Source organism: Siniperca chuatsi, linkage group LG6, assembly GCF_020085105.1.
Source record: "Siniperca chuatsi isolate FFG_IHB_CAS linkage group LG6, ASM2008510v1, whole genome shotgun sequence".
Classification (NCBI taxonomy): Eukaryota; Metazoa; Chordata; class Actinopteri; order Centrarchiformes; family Sinipercidae; genus Siniperca; species Siniperca chuatsi.
In genome coordinates, this window is record NC_058047.1 from 18344303 (window position 1) to 18360297 (window position 15995).

The 15995-nt window shown below is 42.2% G+C and overlaps 1 protein-coding gene across 3 annotated transcripts in view; it reads right to left on the reverse strand.

The window, feature by feature from the left end:
• Nucleotides 1-14225, reverse strand: part of tle2a (TLE family member 2, transcriptional corepressor a) — a 42751-nt gene extending 28526 nt beyond the window's left edge. Inside the window, exons 1-2 of one of the 3 annotated variants that reach the window (XM_044198379.1) lie at nt 13583-14225; nt 3076-3239 (exon numbers count right to left, since the gene is read on the reverse strand). In XM_044198379.1, the coding sequence (XP_044054314.1) occupies nt 3076-3239; nt 13583-13606 (188 nt within the window). In that variant the 5' untranslated portion in view covers nt 13607-14225. The remainder of the gene's footprint in view (nt 1-3075; nt 3240-13582) is intronic. The other 2 variants (XM_044198380.1, XM_044198381.1) reach the window with 2 other exon arrangements.
• Nucleotides 14226-15995: the final 1770 nt, after the last annotated feature.

Genomic DNA, 15995 nt, shown 5'->3' on the forward strand with positions numbered 1-15995 from the left:
GTGTGAAGAGGATGCAGAGGACAGGGTTAGATGGAGGCACATGATTCGCTGTGGCGACCCCTGAAAGGGAACAGCCTAAAGAAAAAGAAGACACCTAGCTAATATTTTGTCTACCTTTGTTGATACATTTTAACAGCACCAAACTGCACCCTCTAAAATAACCATAAAGTTCAATCAACACCTCTCTAAAACATTTTCAACAAAAACTGAACATTATAACCCTCATGAAGGTAGGATTTATTGCAGGATTGTATTAGAAGTCATTACTTTTAGCTAGGTGTACCTAATAAACTGGCAATTGAGTATATGGCAAGTGTATGCAAAGTTGCATAATAAAATTGATGTTGATGCAATTAAATGTGTTCTATTGTTTTGCTTTACGTCAGACAAAACTCTTCAAATGTGAAAAACAAAACCTTAAATAACAGATGTATACGTCTTTAATTTGACTTTACTTTGAAAGCCCTCTGAGGAAAATCTGTCATTTGTGATTTTGGGCTTAATTAAATTCACTTGACTTGATGTAGAATAATTGATATGGACTGCAAAAGTTAAAATGTAAAATGATAACACTATGTGATCATATTATCACAATACCATTGAAAGTGTGAATAACTATTATCGTTCAGTCCTCCTTCAGCAGCAGTTTTCCATAGTAGATGCTCAAAATGAGTTTGTTCAAAATCAAAAAGGCAACAGTATTGTTGTTGCTGTGTCTTTAAAACACAACACGAGAAGTAGCTCAAGTTTACTGCAATTTGTTTGTCAATTATCCAGGAGCAAAATCATTCATTCCAATTAACAGGTTTATACCTACCTGCCAGATTAAACATACTATACATCTGACAGATACGTGAAAAGGTGTCTGATAACAATCTGTTCCAATAACTATTGCTATTGTTATGAGCTATGGTTACAGCATCAGTTTTAAAGTTGTAGTCATAAGCAGCGTATTAATCTGCTGTGTGTTTGTGCTCATAACAGCCAGTGGGCTGTTAGAGAAGCCTGTAGGAAGGTTAGACAAATCTTTCCTGGAAACCTGAACCAGGCCTGCTAAAACCAGGCCTGCTGTGGTATCGAAACTGGAAGATACAGATGGAATCACAAGCTCGCTCTTGGTCCCAATCGCGTTCTCTCACATTCATCTATTGTTTATCCTCCACGCTAGTTCTCAATACCAGTGCTTGGTAAGAGGGCAATGTTCCAGGTGTTTTGTAACACAAGGTGTAACGTTGAACTGCTGCCAGTGGAGCTGATCACACCATCTCTACCAACAGATCAAGGGATGACTCATGTTCACTGAATGACTTGATTTGTCTAGGTCAGTGCCATTCAATAGGTGGTTCACATGAGCTCTGCAAATATTTTTTGGGGGCTTTTTCAAAAATGGTCACAGGGTGATAACATCCTCTGATTTGCTGAGTAAACAGGAAATTCTCCCACATTGAGACAAAATTCATTGTACATCCAGATGACCAAACACATATCAAAAACGATACCAAGCTAAGGGGGTGGCCAGTATCACAGCCTCTAGTGCTGTGCTGGAAATGTGCAGATAATATGTGGGACCTAATCTGGCAGTGGTTCGTGTGATAGGAAAGGACAATCATCAACAGGAAACACACGCACGTGTTTAAGTTCTTTGCAGGTGCTGAGTAGAAAAATTTATAAAAAAATAAAATAAAAAAAAAGGTGATAAAACACCCATACCCTGCTATCTCATTCCCAATTCTTTTATTATAAATGATGATAACAGTTCAACCACAAACGGTCTTCCTCATTTGGTCAAAATGTTTCCACCATTTGTGGTAAGAAAGTTTTCATATCCATGTGAATAAAAGAATTAGGACTTTAGAGAAGTGTGCAAGTATATTTTAGGACTAGACTAGGATAAACATATCAGAAGTGAGCTAAATGATAAAAAGGAAATACATGAACTAAAATTGAAAAATACTTAGTTATATTTATCATCATCATTATCCAAGTAAAGCTGATAATATATCTTGATATAGATTTTAGGTCCTATCTTTCAGTCCTTTTCATACAAAAGTACATGTATGTGGGGATTCAGGCATTCTAGATTTAGTCTTGGTTGGACTGTGATTTTGAGCTTGTGGTGGGCAGAACGGACAGAGGGATAAGGGGAAACACACGCACACACACACATAGAGGGGCTGTGGACAAGGACGCGGTACAAAAGAAGTTTGAAGTGGGACAGAAAGGGAGGGAGTGGAGATTCTGGCTGGCTAAATCAAAGCAGGATGAGAGGAGAAGAAAGAGGGGGTGGGGACCCTGTGAAGGTGTGCCACGAGAAAGAGATGGAAGGGAGGGAGAGAGCGAGAAAAAGAGGGCTGGGACTCCACAGCCATCCCAAATCCCACATTTAAAAAGGCATTCTGGGCACATTCCTGCACATCAAGCACACCTTACAGTAATGCACAAAGAGTAGCCTGCATATATACCCCTATTGGTCCAGGAAACTGTGCCAAGAAAGTTAGTCAAAACATAACATAGCCTTGCATTATCTTAGAAATTGAGTGTGCATTTGGGTGTGCATGTACAAATGTAAGAGAGGGCAAGGAAAACGATGTGTCGCCTGGCTTAAAAAGTTGGGGTCAACTTTTGCCACAACTCAGTGCAGCGTCATCTGGCAACACACTGCATTGGTCAATCAAATACATACAAGTGCACACCTGTGGTAGATTACTTTGTAACCTGAATGGAGTAATTCTACCGTTTACGCCTCAGTTGTCCATACGAAGCATAAACAATTGTTGCCGTGATACCTTTCCAGAGTTGTAAAATTATGTCTCAGAGTATAAAACGCTGTACAGTGTTGTGGCATTTGATAAGCTTTCAGACTCATGGATCTATTACCCAAACTGGCGTTCCTGGATTGTATTTTATTATCTCACCTGTACCTGAAGTAACACGCCCCCACCAACGCAGCCTGTTGCATTTTTAAAATAGAGTGCTGTTTTTCATCTGGGAAAAAACCCAGCGCACACACACTGTAAAAAAAAAAAAAACAAACAAACAAAAAAACCCCCACTGTAAAAACTCCCAAACACCCACCTATGGTACTGGGTCTGGAGGAACTGAAACTCCTCCTTGATGCGGTCCAAAGTTTCTGGGTAGGTTAGTTTCAGTGACTGGGGTGTCCCCGATGCCGCTGCAGCTGCTGCTGCTGCGGCTGCCACCACTGAGGCAGAGGACCCCGGGGGTGGCTGCAGAGGTGCCTGAGAAAAGAGAAGACAACCAACTTAGGGATTTGACTTGGAATAGATTTAGAACATTTACAAGTACGGAATAATTGCCAAACAACAATCAATCATTCTTGACATCTGATTTCAAAATTGTGTCAATATCCTAGGGCCAGAAAAGCTTCAATCACAAGAGCTACATCTACAAAGAACATTACAAAACAACCACTGTCACTGCCAGCAGAGCCAGATGTGAATGGGTCACCGAGACTTGGATGGGAGGGCGGAGAGGTACAAGAGCTTCTTAGCCAAATGAGCACACTTTGTTTAATTGCAAGTCTGAGTAGAAGAAAGAAATAAAGAGAGAAAAAGAGAAAAAGAGCGATGGGAGGGAGAAAATTGTGTGTGTGTGTGGGGGGGGACCCCATCATGGCTGAAGACCCCTCCCAACCCTGTGCTTACTCTCCCATCTCTGCAGGGTTCAGAGCAATTAGGAGACTATAACCATAGGGGTAATGCTGCAGGACAGGCACACAAAAGGGGGCTGAGAGTTGGACTAGGAGGGTGGTGGGGGCTGTCCGTCTGTCAGTCTATTTGGCTCTCTGTCAAAATAACAGAGTGGAGAGGCCAACGGGGCCCGGGAGAGCTGGTTCAGAAGCTTCACGATGGTCAAGTATGAAGGTGAGGTTAAGCGGTAGTAATATACTGTAATTTTCTTGCAGGAAAGCACAGACTAATTTTAATATGGCTCTATTTTATTAGAGGCCAAAGTCTTTTTGCTCTTTTTTTCAGCCTGTGATGGGAGGTGTAACAAAAGAGGGAAGATTGTATTGTGGGAGGACATAGTTAGAGTCTATTCTAAATAGGATTGCTTGGTCTGATAAGCAGACAGCAGAAGCTATTACCTAACATTTTATAATCAAGAGATCTAAGAATAAGCCTGTAATGTTGTTGAATTTATGTAAGAGCTTTATGTGGAGTGGATGCTGTTACAATCCAGCCGCACTTTTCTTAAACTAAGGCAGATTGTAGATACAACTTGCCAACCAGTGCCACACGGAACATATTTCCCTAGAAGGATAGTGGAAGAGGGCAACTAATTTTTCTCTAATGTGCATCCTTAACTGGTAGTGATGTAGCTTCACTTGCCTATCTCTGACTCCCTGGGGATTTATTGTAATGTACTCAACTTTTTTGTGCAACTTGGAATAAATACAAGTCAAGAAATATAGCTCTGTATTTTTTTTTAGACATTTCTCCTTGCAGGTATGTTCATAACAGCATTTGCCGAACAGAGCCTCGTTGTAAATTATGAAAAAACCAAGGCTAACTAGTCTGGAGGAGGGTGAGCAGGGTTTTCATCCCATCATGGTCGCTTCCTATTTAAAGTATTTCTTCTATTTCCCACCTCGTTCTGAGACTTTTGTCTTACTTTTTCCTGTCTCTTCCTTTTTATGCATGTCTTTCCTATTTCCTATGTCAGCTACTACAGAGCTTCTATCCAAAGACTCTACCAGCTATAAGTCTAATGTGAATTAATGTTGAGCAAATAATTGTACACAAGGATACAATGCAAAAAGGGATGCGGAGTATGAAATGATTACACAGCCTATAAATTTGTACTGATTCACTTCCACTTATGAGGTTTGGTTTAATCATGTCATGCCGGTCCCACAGAATCCGAAAAACAATCTGCCCAGTTTTCCAGCTCAACAGAACAGCCTACAAGCTGAGTTCAATGACAGTAGGCATACATGTGGGTAGTCTTGAATGACAGCAGTAATGAATAATCTAGATTTTTTTTTAAAAAACAAAAAAACAGCACACATCTCACATCTTGATGTCCTACACATCAACTATGTCTGGCTTGCATTAAAGATGTTTAATGAACAAGTTAATCACAAATCTAATGCTAAAAAGAATGCTAGGGGGAGTGTATGAAAGATGTTCAATGCATTTGCATGTTGGCATGATGAGAGCAGAGCGTGCAAGCAACTACAGTCCATACATGCATGTGTAAGGAAACATGCATGTCCCGTGTGTAGATAAGTAGGCCTGTCATGATAATTAATTTATTGACTTATCGAGGTCAGCAATAATTATCAAGGTTATGTCCATATATCGTAAGATATAGCCTGTTGTGTTTACATATGTTTTTATTTGGATAAGAATGCCAAACATTTTAACCAACATGATGCCAGAATAAACAGCAGGGTTTTCCCTACATTATAATACTTGAGCACAATGCCTGAGCATTTTTTTTTCCCCACAGTGCCTAAGCCGAACGTAACAGGAAAAAACAAAACTATGCGATGATGGTGAGTCTGAGACACGTTTTGCTGTCGCGCTGGTTCTGTCCTCTCGACGTCTGCCTCTGTGTCTGTTTCACGCAGCTTAAAAGTTCATTGCTCTTTGAAAGGGTGTACTTGCATTATTATGCTTCATATTATCATTATATATCAGTGGCATAAAATGGTCTTAAAATGACAATGATATCGTTTATCACAATTTTTTCTGGGACAATATTATCGTCCAACAAAAGCAGTTATTTTGATAGGCCTATAGATAAGTGACAATGTGAGATGTACCGAAGGGGAAAAAGAGATGTGAAAGGTGTTTTTTCAGCAGGTGAAACACTATCAGAAGAGAGGAAAGCAAATACTCAGGAAAGAGCATGAAAAAAGAGAGAGAGACACTGAAGGAAAAAAGACACGATGAATGGAAAATAAAAACGAACGGATAATATGGGTCAGACTAGCAAGTGAGAAAGTCGGAAACATACAGAGAAGAGGAGGAGAACGCTGAGAATATGTTTTGAAAAGGAGATGGAAATGAGAGAAGAGAAAAGGGAAAGAGAGAAGGGGAACACAGGAAAGGAAAAGAAAAGAAAAGAAAGGAACAAAAAAGAATATAGAGGAGAGGGGCTGTGGCCTCATTGTTCCTCATTCTAACAAGCTGCTCTCAATCTGTCGGCCAGATCCCCCTGCTAGAGCACAGACAGCCACACACACACACAGTCAATCTTGCTCACACATACACACTCCCCTTTCCTCACACAAAAACCCATGATTAAACACACACACACACCGGTTCCCCTCCTCTTTCACACACCACACACACAGAGCAATTACTCTTCACAGGAGGAAATAAAAGAGCACCAAGGCCATTTTATAGGAGGATGGAAGGAGGAAGAAAGAGGCGACTATCCTTCTCTCTCCTTTTTATCACCCCGCACCCCTTCTCTTCTCAGCATTTTTCATGGTTCTTTTTTAACACAGCAATGTCTCCAGAGGACAGGTGAGAGGAAAGGGAATGGAGGCATGGATGAGGCATAGAGAGAGTTATTGTTGTTGATGTTAAAGTGGAGAATTGTTTTGTTTTCTTAAAAAAAAAAAAAAAAAAAAAAAAAAAGAGGAAACCACTGTCTCTCTGCTGGCTCAGTCACTCAGGACCGTATGCGCATCTCCAGTCTACTGATTTGGATTGTTGTTATGATGATTCACACCAGACTAGACTGGACCCATGTGACCGATGTTGTCTGTGAAGCAGGCAAAGCGTAGATCATATCCCAGCATGCATAACCTCTTTCCTACTCATTACATCTCCTACGAACCACTGCTATTAGTCTGTCCCAACTTCTGATCCGGCAAACAGCTGAGCACGCTTTAAAGTGAGAGGTCAGGTCGTCGAGCTGACCTGGTGACCTCTGGGAATGGATCTAGGCTGGGAGCCTCACCTGATAATCCTACACTGAGTTATTCCCTCCCTCTCAGCCGTGTCCTAGCTCCAAAGCAAACAAGAGACACGCCGTCTGCCCTTGAACAAAGCTTACATAGACTGAAAATCGCTGTTACACAATTACAGGCTAGATCTTTCTGAGGGTCATACAATCGTAAAGCAAGATTCTGTAATACTGAGGAAGGATTGCATGAGGTTGGAGGGCGTGAGGAAGAAATGCTTTTCTTTGATACGATTAGAGATCATCTGATTACTAATCTGTTTAGATTAATCATTGGGGATGTGTTTACAGGCCTCGAGCAGCCCAGCGTTGTTACCAGCACCGCTGTCAGGTGTTCTATTCCGGAAAGCCAGCTGAGAACGCTATAGGCTAAAGTTAGGGGTTTAAGGACACCTGTGGCACAACCTCAATGAGGAACGCCCAGATATGATATATAGATCTGTCACATCTGATGTATAGGCACACACGCATTCACACTAATCTCTCTCTTAGCCCTGAAAGGCCTAAGTCAATTGCAATGATTAAATCAGGACCTGATGATGAGGGGATGAGAGCGAGAGCGTGTACGGGTCGTCTACGGGAACAGAAATTATTTAAATCAGACCCTGCATCCCTTTAATGGGATAGGTTAGGAAACAATCCAATGAGGCTGTTTTAAACAACTGAACCAACCACAGCACTATGCTAGCAGGGCTGCAACATAACCGATCAGGTTATATGCTCTGCACACACATTATATCCAAGGTCACATGCAACAAAACCCATGAATGCAAAGACATGTACACAAATGTGCAAACAAACGTATGCACATGAAAAAATGGTGCAGAAAAACAGTATGTGGGCACACATTAAATTCTGACGTGAAGGGGCCATTAACAGTGTGGCATTCCCTGAATGAAATCATTCCTGTTTTCATTTGAGTTACCTCTAATTACACCACAAGCAACTAACCACTATGACCTCACATCCTTGCTCTAACCCCCCACCATCAAAAAACATGTCCCCACACACACACACACACACATTTGTTTCACTATCCCCGTGGGGGACAGTCATTGACATAATGCTTTCCCTACACCAACCATTACAACTAAGTGCCTAACCTTAACCCTTTCCCTAACATTAACCTAACCTGTACCAAAAAAAGTCTTAACCCTCAAAAAGCAGTCTCTACCCATGGGGACCTCAGTTTTTGTCCCCACAGTGACACAAGTCCCCATGGGTTAGTGTGCATTCAGGTTAGAGTCCCCACCGGTATATAATAACATGAAACACACACACACACACACACACACACACACGAGACTTCACGCCCACACATGCCCATTACAAACACTAAGTGGATGTGTGCACGACATCGTTTTCCAAAAGTATTTACAAGCACATGTGCACTTTATTGTATTTGCACATGACTGTAGCTCCTTCATCAATATCATTGGGAATATGTGCCTCAATCCGGACTGGCCACACTGACCCACAGTGTTACATAATTTGCTAATGGAGCTGAAATGGGGCCATCAGTGTTACGATGTGGTTGTGTGTGACCATAAGAATATTAGGTTCATTTCTGTGTCTTCTTCGCACAGCTGCAGGGGGTGATGGATGACCGCTCACATTCTCCTTCCTTTCTTTTTGCAGTTTTCACCATGAAAATGCGTTTTTCCACATGAAGCATCAAATAAAAAACCAAAACAAAACAAGATTCTTCCAAATTCTTTTATACACAAAGCTCCCACTACTTTGTGATGAATGGTTGTCACATTCTTGTTTGTTTTCTGTCATATTGCGTTCCTTATTACAAATCCTGAACACTTCCACTGGTGGCAAAACAAGTTTAAACTCAACATAAAATGTTGCCTGTTCACACAAAAACAAGACTAAGATTCTATGCTAGCAGCTCTGTGAGCCTGTACTTGAACTGAGCTAAATGCTAACATCGGCATGCTAACACGCTTACAATGATGATACCAACATGACGACGCTAAGCAGGTTTAATATTGACCATGTTAACCATATTAGTTTAGTGTGTTAGCATGCTAACAAACCAAAAGCCATTTGACAGATTCAAATGTTAACCTAATGATGGAGTAGATGAAAAGTCAGATGGGCACAACAATTATTTCAATTCATCCTGAGAGGAAAATGAATGTTTAACAAATTTTGGCAAGCCATCCAATAGTTGTCAAGACATTTCACTCAAAACAACAAATGTGAACCTCATGATGGGATTAGAGGATGTCAGGGGATCACAAAAGTCAGTAGGATTTATCGCATGGGTACCATGAAGGTCTGTACAAAGTTTCATCTTAATCCAGCCAATAGTTGTTGGAGGTATTTCAGTCTGGACCAAAGCGGTGGATTGACTGCCTCATTGCCATCCCTAGAGCCATGCTGCCAGCATGGCTAAAGAAATACAATGCCAAATGTTTAGATTACAGTTTTATATTTGTTTAAATCGGAGCTCGATCTCGCTGTCTGACTCCTTTAGCTGGGAAGATGCTGTGCTGCTGCCTCCCTTCAAATAGCTCGGCCCATTAGTCAGGCCACTAATTACACTGCTTACCCACAGAGTCGATCATCAGAGTAAACACCCACCAAGCTCTCTCTCTTTCCCTCTCTCATCTGACTACCACCAAGGACGCAGTGACAGTAGGTCTAACCCAGAATAGTATTTCTGAATGTGTATCTCTGTGTATCCACCCACACACACCTAAAACACACCTTCCCATCTTTGAGAGCCATGAAACATGTCAATACACTGTCCTGTCTAAAAAGCATTTCAAGTTAAAGCTTCTTATATCAAACTATTCAAATACGACTGTCAACATTCAGCGGTGATTTGCATTGTTAAAGCGGCTTGCAGTGGGGATGAAAAGACACAGGTTTATTGCCCCCACCTCACATCAAGTGGCTATCTGCTTGGCTCTGCGCCGGAGAAACGTGCTGGTAATCTCTCAATGATTCTTGCACTCGGGGTTTGCCAGGCACCTGTTTCATTAGCACCACACATTTTTCTTTCTCAGTTTTCTTCCCCCTGACCCCCTCATTCCTCCTCTCCTTTCCTTCCCGCAAGCCTTGTTATTCAAATTTCCCTGCTGTCAGCCCACATTAGCGAAGCGCCACAGTTTGACTGTCAGCTGGCTTAATTGCTGGAGGTGCCTTCTTTTATTAGATAACCCCCTCCGCTCGTTTGTTCCTTCCACCGAGACGCACCTCCACAACAGCTTGTGTAAACCTGAGATCCCTTCAGCCTCTTTTCCTTCATTTTCTTCTGCCTTCTCTATCTCTCTTCCATCTAATCGGTGGCTGAGCAAAGCAGGCGAGCTCCTGATCGATAGCCACACTCTCACCACTGGACAACGGTGGTGATAAAGAGCTAAAAGCATGCTAGGACTGGGGAAGTGGAGGTTTGCTTTATACTAGCTCTGAGGACGGAGATGATAAGGCCTCATCTCAGTCACTCATTCAAATACTCTCAACAATAATCTGTGTCTCCTACCTGACCTTATCTATCTTCACTGACTAGATATTAATTTTGAAAGACCACCTCCTTGAAGGGGTTGGGATGATAGGTGGAGATAGGAGATACACATAAATGAAAGTTTAGGCCATGGTCACACTCGGGAATATTTAGTTGAAAACACATTTTTTCCTTCCTTCCATAATGAAATACATTTCTTGGTTTTATTATATGGGCCCCAAATTCCCAAAAGTCCGACCAGCTCACTGTTGACACGATGATGTGTTAGAAACCTGTCCGATCACCGTTTGCCCTAATAGATTATGAAACATTATCAGAATAGGTATGAACGATGGACTAAACTACAAACATTGAACCAAGGTTCACAATAGCAGCCTCTTGACAAACCAGCCCAGGGCATTGTTCAGGATAAAATGGTTGGTAGAGTGCTGTTGGTAATATCATGACCAATCTTATTGTGACCTTTGAAAGGTTTGGTTGTCTTTGATCACTCACTGATAAGTGTATTATTTCCCACAGATCAGGTCTACTTTGGCAACAGAAAGGTCTTTAAAAGTGACTTTTCCCACAGAGCAAACTGATCGATACGGGACACTCCAGATACTAGTGAGGTACAGCAAATCTGCTAATGCCACCATTTTGTCTTTCTTAATGTATTTAGTTTATGTCTTAGTTTTGCGTTAATTCAAGTGGGTCAAATGTGTAGATGTTAACATGGATAGTATCGTTACAGTCGAACAAAACCAATTGTTAGTTTCTGATTTGAAGACAATTTTATATACTGCTCTGATGTATTGCTTCCTCTTCATATCCATTTCTGTCCATGTCTACAGTATAACCTTTTATGTTTCTGTCGCTGTGGCAGATTTGAAAGAACATTAGGGGATAAAAAGACGGCCATGTCCTATACACTTCTCCGCTGGTCTACTGTATTTGGCAAAAATCCCAAAACCATCTGGGCACAAACAAGGGGATAAAGCATTTTCGAGAATGTTTCTATGTCGTGTTTATGTAATGTGGACACCACAGCGTCATTACATCTGTGCACATTATTGGATTTAATCATCTGGTGAGGAGAAGCTCACTTTAGGTATGTAAGGACTGTATTTAGTCAGTATATATACTAAATGGTCAAGGTGTGTGATTAAAAATACCAAATGAAATTTTAATCTGTTTATCTGTTGCACTTTACACCATAGAAAATATGCCTAATGAATCTCTGTGTGCTCTATCCAAGGTTGAAACGGGTGATTATCAAGTTCATATTTTACATGGACAATCATGAAAGAAGATGTGTTGTAAGAAGCTATAAACATGCAGGTTAAATGACATGCTAACTGGCAGATACCAGCCACAAAGTCTCTTATTCAGGATCTGAAAATGCACCAAAGTGTGAAATGAATGTAGCACAATTCTTAATTATCATTTGATAAAAATAACTATATATTTGTTAATATGGGTCACATGTTTTATGTAATATATGGGTCACATCCTTCACAGTAGACCAGTAGCCAGTGATGACAGGTTACTGCCAGCCTAGCATTTCAGAGATTAAAGAGTTTGCTGGGTTGAGTGGCCCTTCATTCCGAGGTGCAAACAAGAGCTACCGATGGCCTGAGACTTTCTGAGGACGGGTGTCTCACACAGTACTGTTGAGATCTGTGGAGGGTTGAAATGAAACAGGGCCGCTGGCCTAAACATTCCACCAAGACCCGCCGCAGTCTGCTCCTCTCACCCTGGGACGCCTGCCCATACATTAAGATGTGGTTTGGAGCTCTCACAGGAACACAGTGAGGAGAGGCTGGATGAGAGGGATTGGGTTTACAGTGCAAACCACAGACCCACAGTCTGCCTCCTGCCCTGCCTTCCTGCAGGCAGTTATACTACATACACAGCTGCTGGTGTGTGTGTGATGTTTGTGCTGTATGGGTAGAGGGGACTCACAAGATTCCTTTATCACTCAAAAGGAAGTACAGGCTGAAACAAAAGTTACAATGCATGATGGTAATGCAATTTAAGCATTATGTAAACACAAAAGCTACAAAAATGTAAACAATGTGTCTTTCGGGGGTCTTTACCTGCATGAATGCATTTGTGAGAAGAATGAATTAAAATGGCATACACACACATTCACATGAAGTTATACTTCACAGTGTGCTCAATCTGGTTTCAATGCATGGGACATGAATGTCAAAACACTGTAAGGGGTGGGGTGCAGGGAGGCATGGCTGAGGGATGTAGATGAGGGTTAGGCAAATGAGCAGGTCTTAATTGATACTTCACACAGCTGGAGGACCAGTGTTTATGCATTTCAGTTGGCTCAAAAGCTCTCCACCTAACTCGACTAAAACAAATTAAAGCCGTGCAGCATGAATTTCACTCCTAACCTTGCAGAGATCTATCTCACAACACAGACAGCATGCCAATTTCTCTTTCTTTTTACAGCCACATTATGTGGTTAGTTTCTTGAAAAAGGGGCAGCAGCTAGTTTTCAATCTATCAAATCAGTAAGTCAGGGGCATGAATCACCCATGCTATGATGCTATGAAAAGAAATAAAAAGCAAAAGCAGATTTTTTTTTTTATGATTGGCACTTGAAAAGGGCAGACCATTGAGTGAAGGTGTCAACAAGCCAAAGCTGACTCACCCCCCGCCCCCACCCCGTGAGGAAGGGACAAACAAACACACTTCATCAATTGGGTCAAGTCCACAATAGTGTGGAAATTGAAAGGGGGCTCCATGTTTTAAAAACTGGTGGTGGTGGCCACCAAGGACATGAGATTCACACACAAAGACACTCAGCAAAGTTGGACGTTGTTTAAGGTGGGCTTTGCCTCACTAAAACCCTACTGACAGCATTCTGCCTGACCTTTATAAGACAAAGATTATACAGGGCGTTAATAAAGACAAACAAGATGATATGTTGTATATAACAGCCTATAGAGTATCATATTTGCACCACAAAAGGAGTCTCCGGAAATGCATAGTAAGGATGAATAAGAAACAATTTCGGCTTGCACTTTTTGTCGAGGCTCAGTAAGGTTTAAAATCAACCTGGCGTTTATTACAGACACGCTGTGTTAAACAGAGGTTCAGGATATAAGACAATAACCTCGTTAAACGCGTGTAGACGGTTACATAGTAGCGTAGCCTACTTACCGGTGGTCGGTTTTGAGGAAACATTGTAGCCGCCGACTTGTCTGTCTCCGTGCGCCTTTTTTTGTCCTTCTTTCTCCCTTTTGGGGCGGAAGGCTTCGTCGAGAAATACGAGCAGCCGATGTACTATTGTTGGTCTCAGAGAGGCATTTGGCCCGGTTTCAAAGGTAATGGCAAAGCTAGTCTCGGCTCGCTCATTCCTTGCTTCAAGACTCCTTTGTTCTGGGTTATATCTCCAACCCCAAACCGCACCGCACTCGACGTGTAGTAAGGACGGGGCGAGGAGAGGAGAAACACCCGGTCCAAGGGAGCTTTCTTCCAAGTCCTCAACTTCGCGCTTCCAGCAATTACAATATCGCAATTGGTTTCCCTCTCCGATATATCTCCGCCGTCTGTAGCATAAAGGCCAGAGGGGGGGAATGTGGTTTGCTTGTGGCTTCGGAGACGGACACACCACCGGCACATTCAATGCAGCCGCAGCCTCTTTTGTCTCGCTCGTTGGCCTGCACTCTTTTCACACAACACTCCTAGTCCCTCACTTCTCTCACTCCCCCCTTCTCTGATCCTCAATGGGACATAACATGAGTAGCTTTCTTTAAGGAGGGGGGACCTAAAGACACGGTTTACTGATTCCCCCTGTTTGTTTTATCAAAATTAATAACCTTATGATGGTTTGCTAATTTTCTTTTTTTTTTCTTCCCCAGATTTTTTTCTTTAAATCCAATCTACCATTTAAAGTTGTACATACTGGGCAAAATCAGAGCACCGAGCATTCACACAATGCTGTTCTTCAAATAGCCTGATGATATTTGCAAATAAACCTTTGCTGATGTTTTTCTCTTGTTATTGTTGCATTGTAATTAGGTTCATCCTCATATGGCCATGTCATTGAAAATCTATTCACACAATTAGGACATTTTAATTTTATAAAAAGTGCAACATTTTCTTTAGAAATAAGGGGTTCTTGGGAAGTGTTCAGTGATTGAATGAAATCTCCACGTGGGGCTCGGCCTCGGCACAGTAAACACTGGTAAAATAAGCCAATGAGTATTGAGAACACCCACGTGGGGCGTGCTGACCGTTTGCTGATTGGAGGGTACAGGTAGCACAATGCTCCCCACGTCAATCAAGCAGGCTACAACTGCTCCGTGGGGTTAACCCTTTCCTGGGTACAGGGAGTGAATGAGAATGCGAGGAGTGTGGTGGCTGTATCAAGATTCAGTGGTTTTCCTTTTGCTTCCCACAAACCATCAATGCATTGAAAAATCTTACATTTCGTCCTTGTTGGTGTGGAAATAAATAGACTTTGCTCTAACTTCTGCATCACCCTGCTCATTTCTAGATGTCAAAAATTAATCATGACCACAGGGAACTGACCAAACATGAAAAGACCAAATAGATGTAAATAAGAGCCCAAGAAGGCACCAGAACCCACAGAAATACAATAGTGATAATGCTGCAATGCTTGCATGGCTACATATTGAATGTGCGCATTGTTGTTACCTGAAAAAGGAGAATTATTCTGGAGACGAAGGGAGAAATGGTGGAAAAATTGGTATTCTGGTGGCACGACCCCTTTGGCAGGGCTCATAATTAGAGAGAGAGAGATATTGAAAAAGCAATTTCTGACAGTGGAAATCACAACCTGCCAGAGGTGGAGTTGGAAAATATAGATGGGTGTGTGTTTGTGTTTGTGTGAAAGTATATGTGTGTGTGTGTGTGTGTGTGTGAGAGAGAGAGACAGAGAGACTAAAGGCAGAGGCAGGGGATAAAGGGTGAAGGACAGCAGGGGGGATGCTGAGAAAGACGAGCCAGTAGGAGGGTTAGAGATTGAACGAGAGGGAGAGTGCACAAGGGTGATGAAAAAAAAGTGTGTATATGTGTGTGCCATGTGCACGTGTGCGGATTGTGTGTGTTGAGCAAACGAGTGAGGGAATGAAAAAGAGAGAAGGGTGAGGGGAGCAAGTGGGGAGAGTGGAGAGGGAAGGAGAGAAAGAGGGGAAGAGAGAGAGAGAGAGAGAAAGAAAGAGTTTATTGCCATTTTTCCCCATGAATTTTAATGCACAGCACTGGTCTCCCTCCCGGATTCTGGGATCACATTTATTAGGGAAAAAAAGTCATGAGGAATGCAGTGCTTTGCAGTCTGCTGCTGCATGGGGAGATGTTTCATGTTGTTGGTGTGTGTGTGTGTGTTGGGGGTGCGCTGCTGGGCTGGGCCAGGCTAGGGGTGGGGATTGGGGTGGGTGGGTAAGGGGGTGCACAGGATGTATGAGGCTCCGTTGCGTTGTGCTGGGGGGAGGCATAATAATATAGATTATAGGAAATGATAAGTGAAGGACACATATTATTGCTATTGGCAGGTCAGATGAAGGAGTCTGCTAGGTGTGTGTGTGTGTGTGTGTGTGTTTGTTGGCTG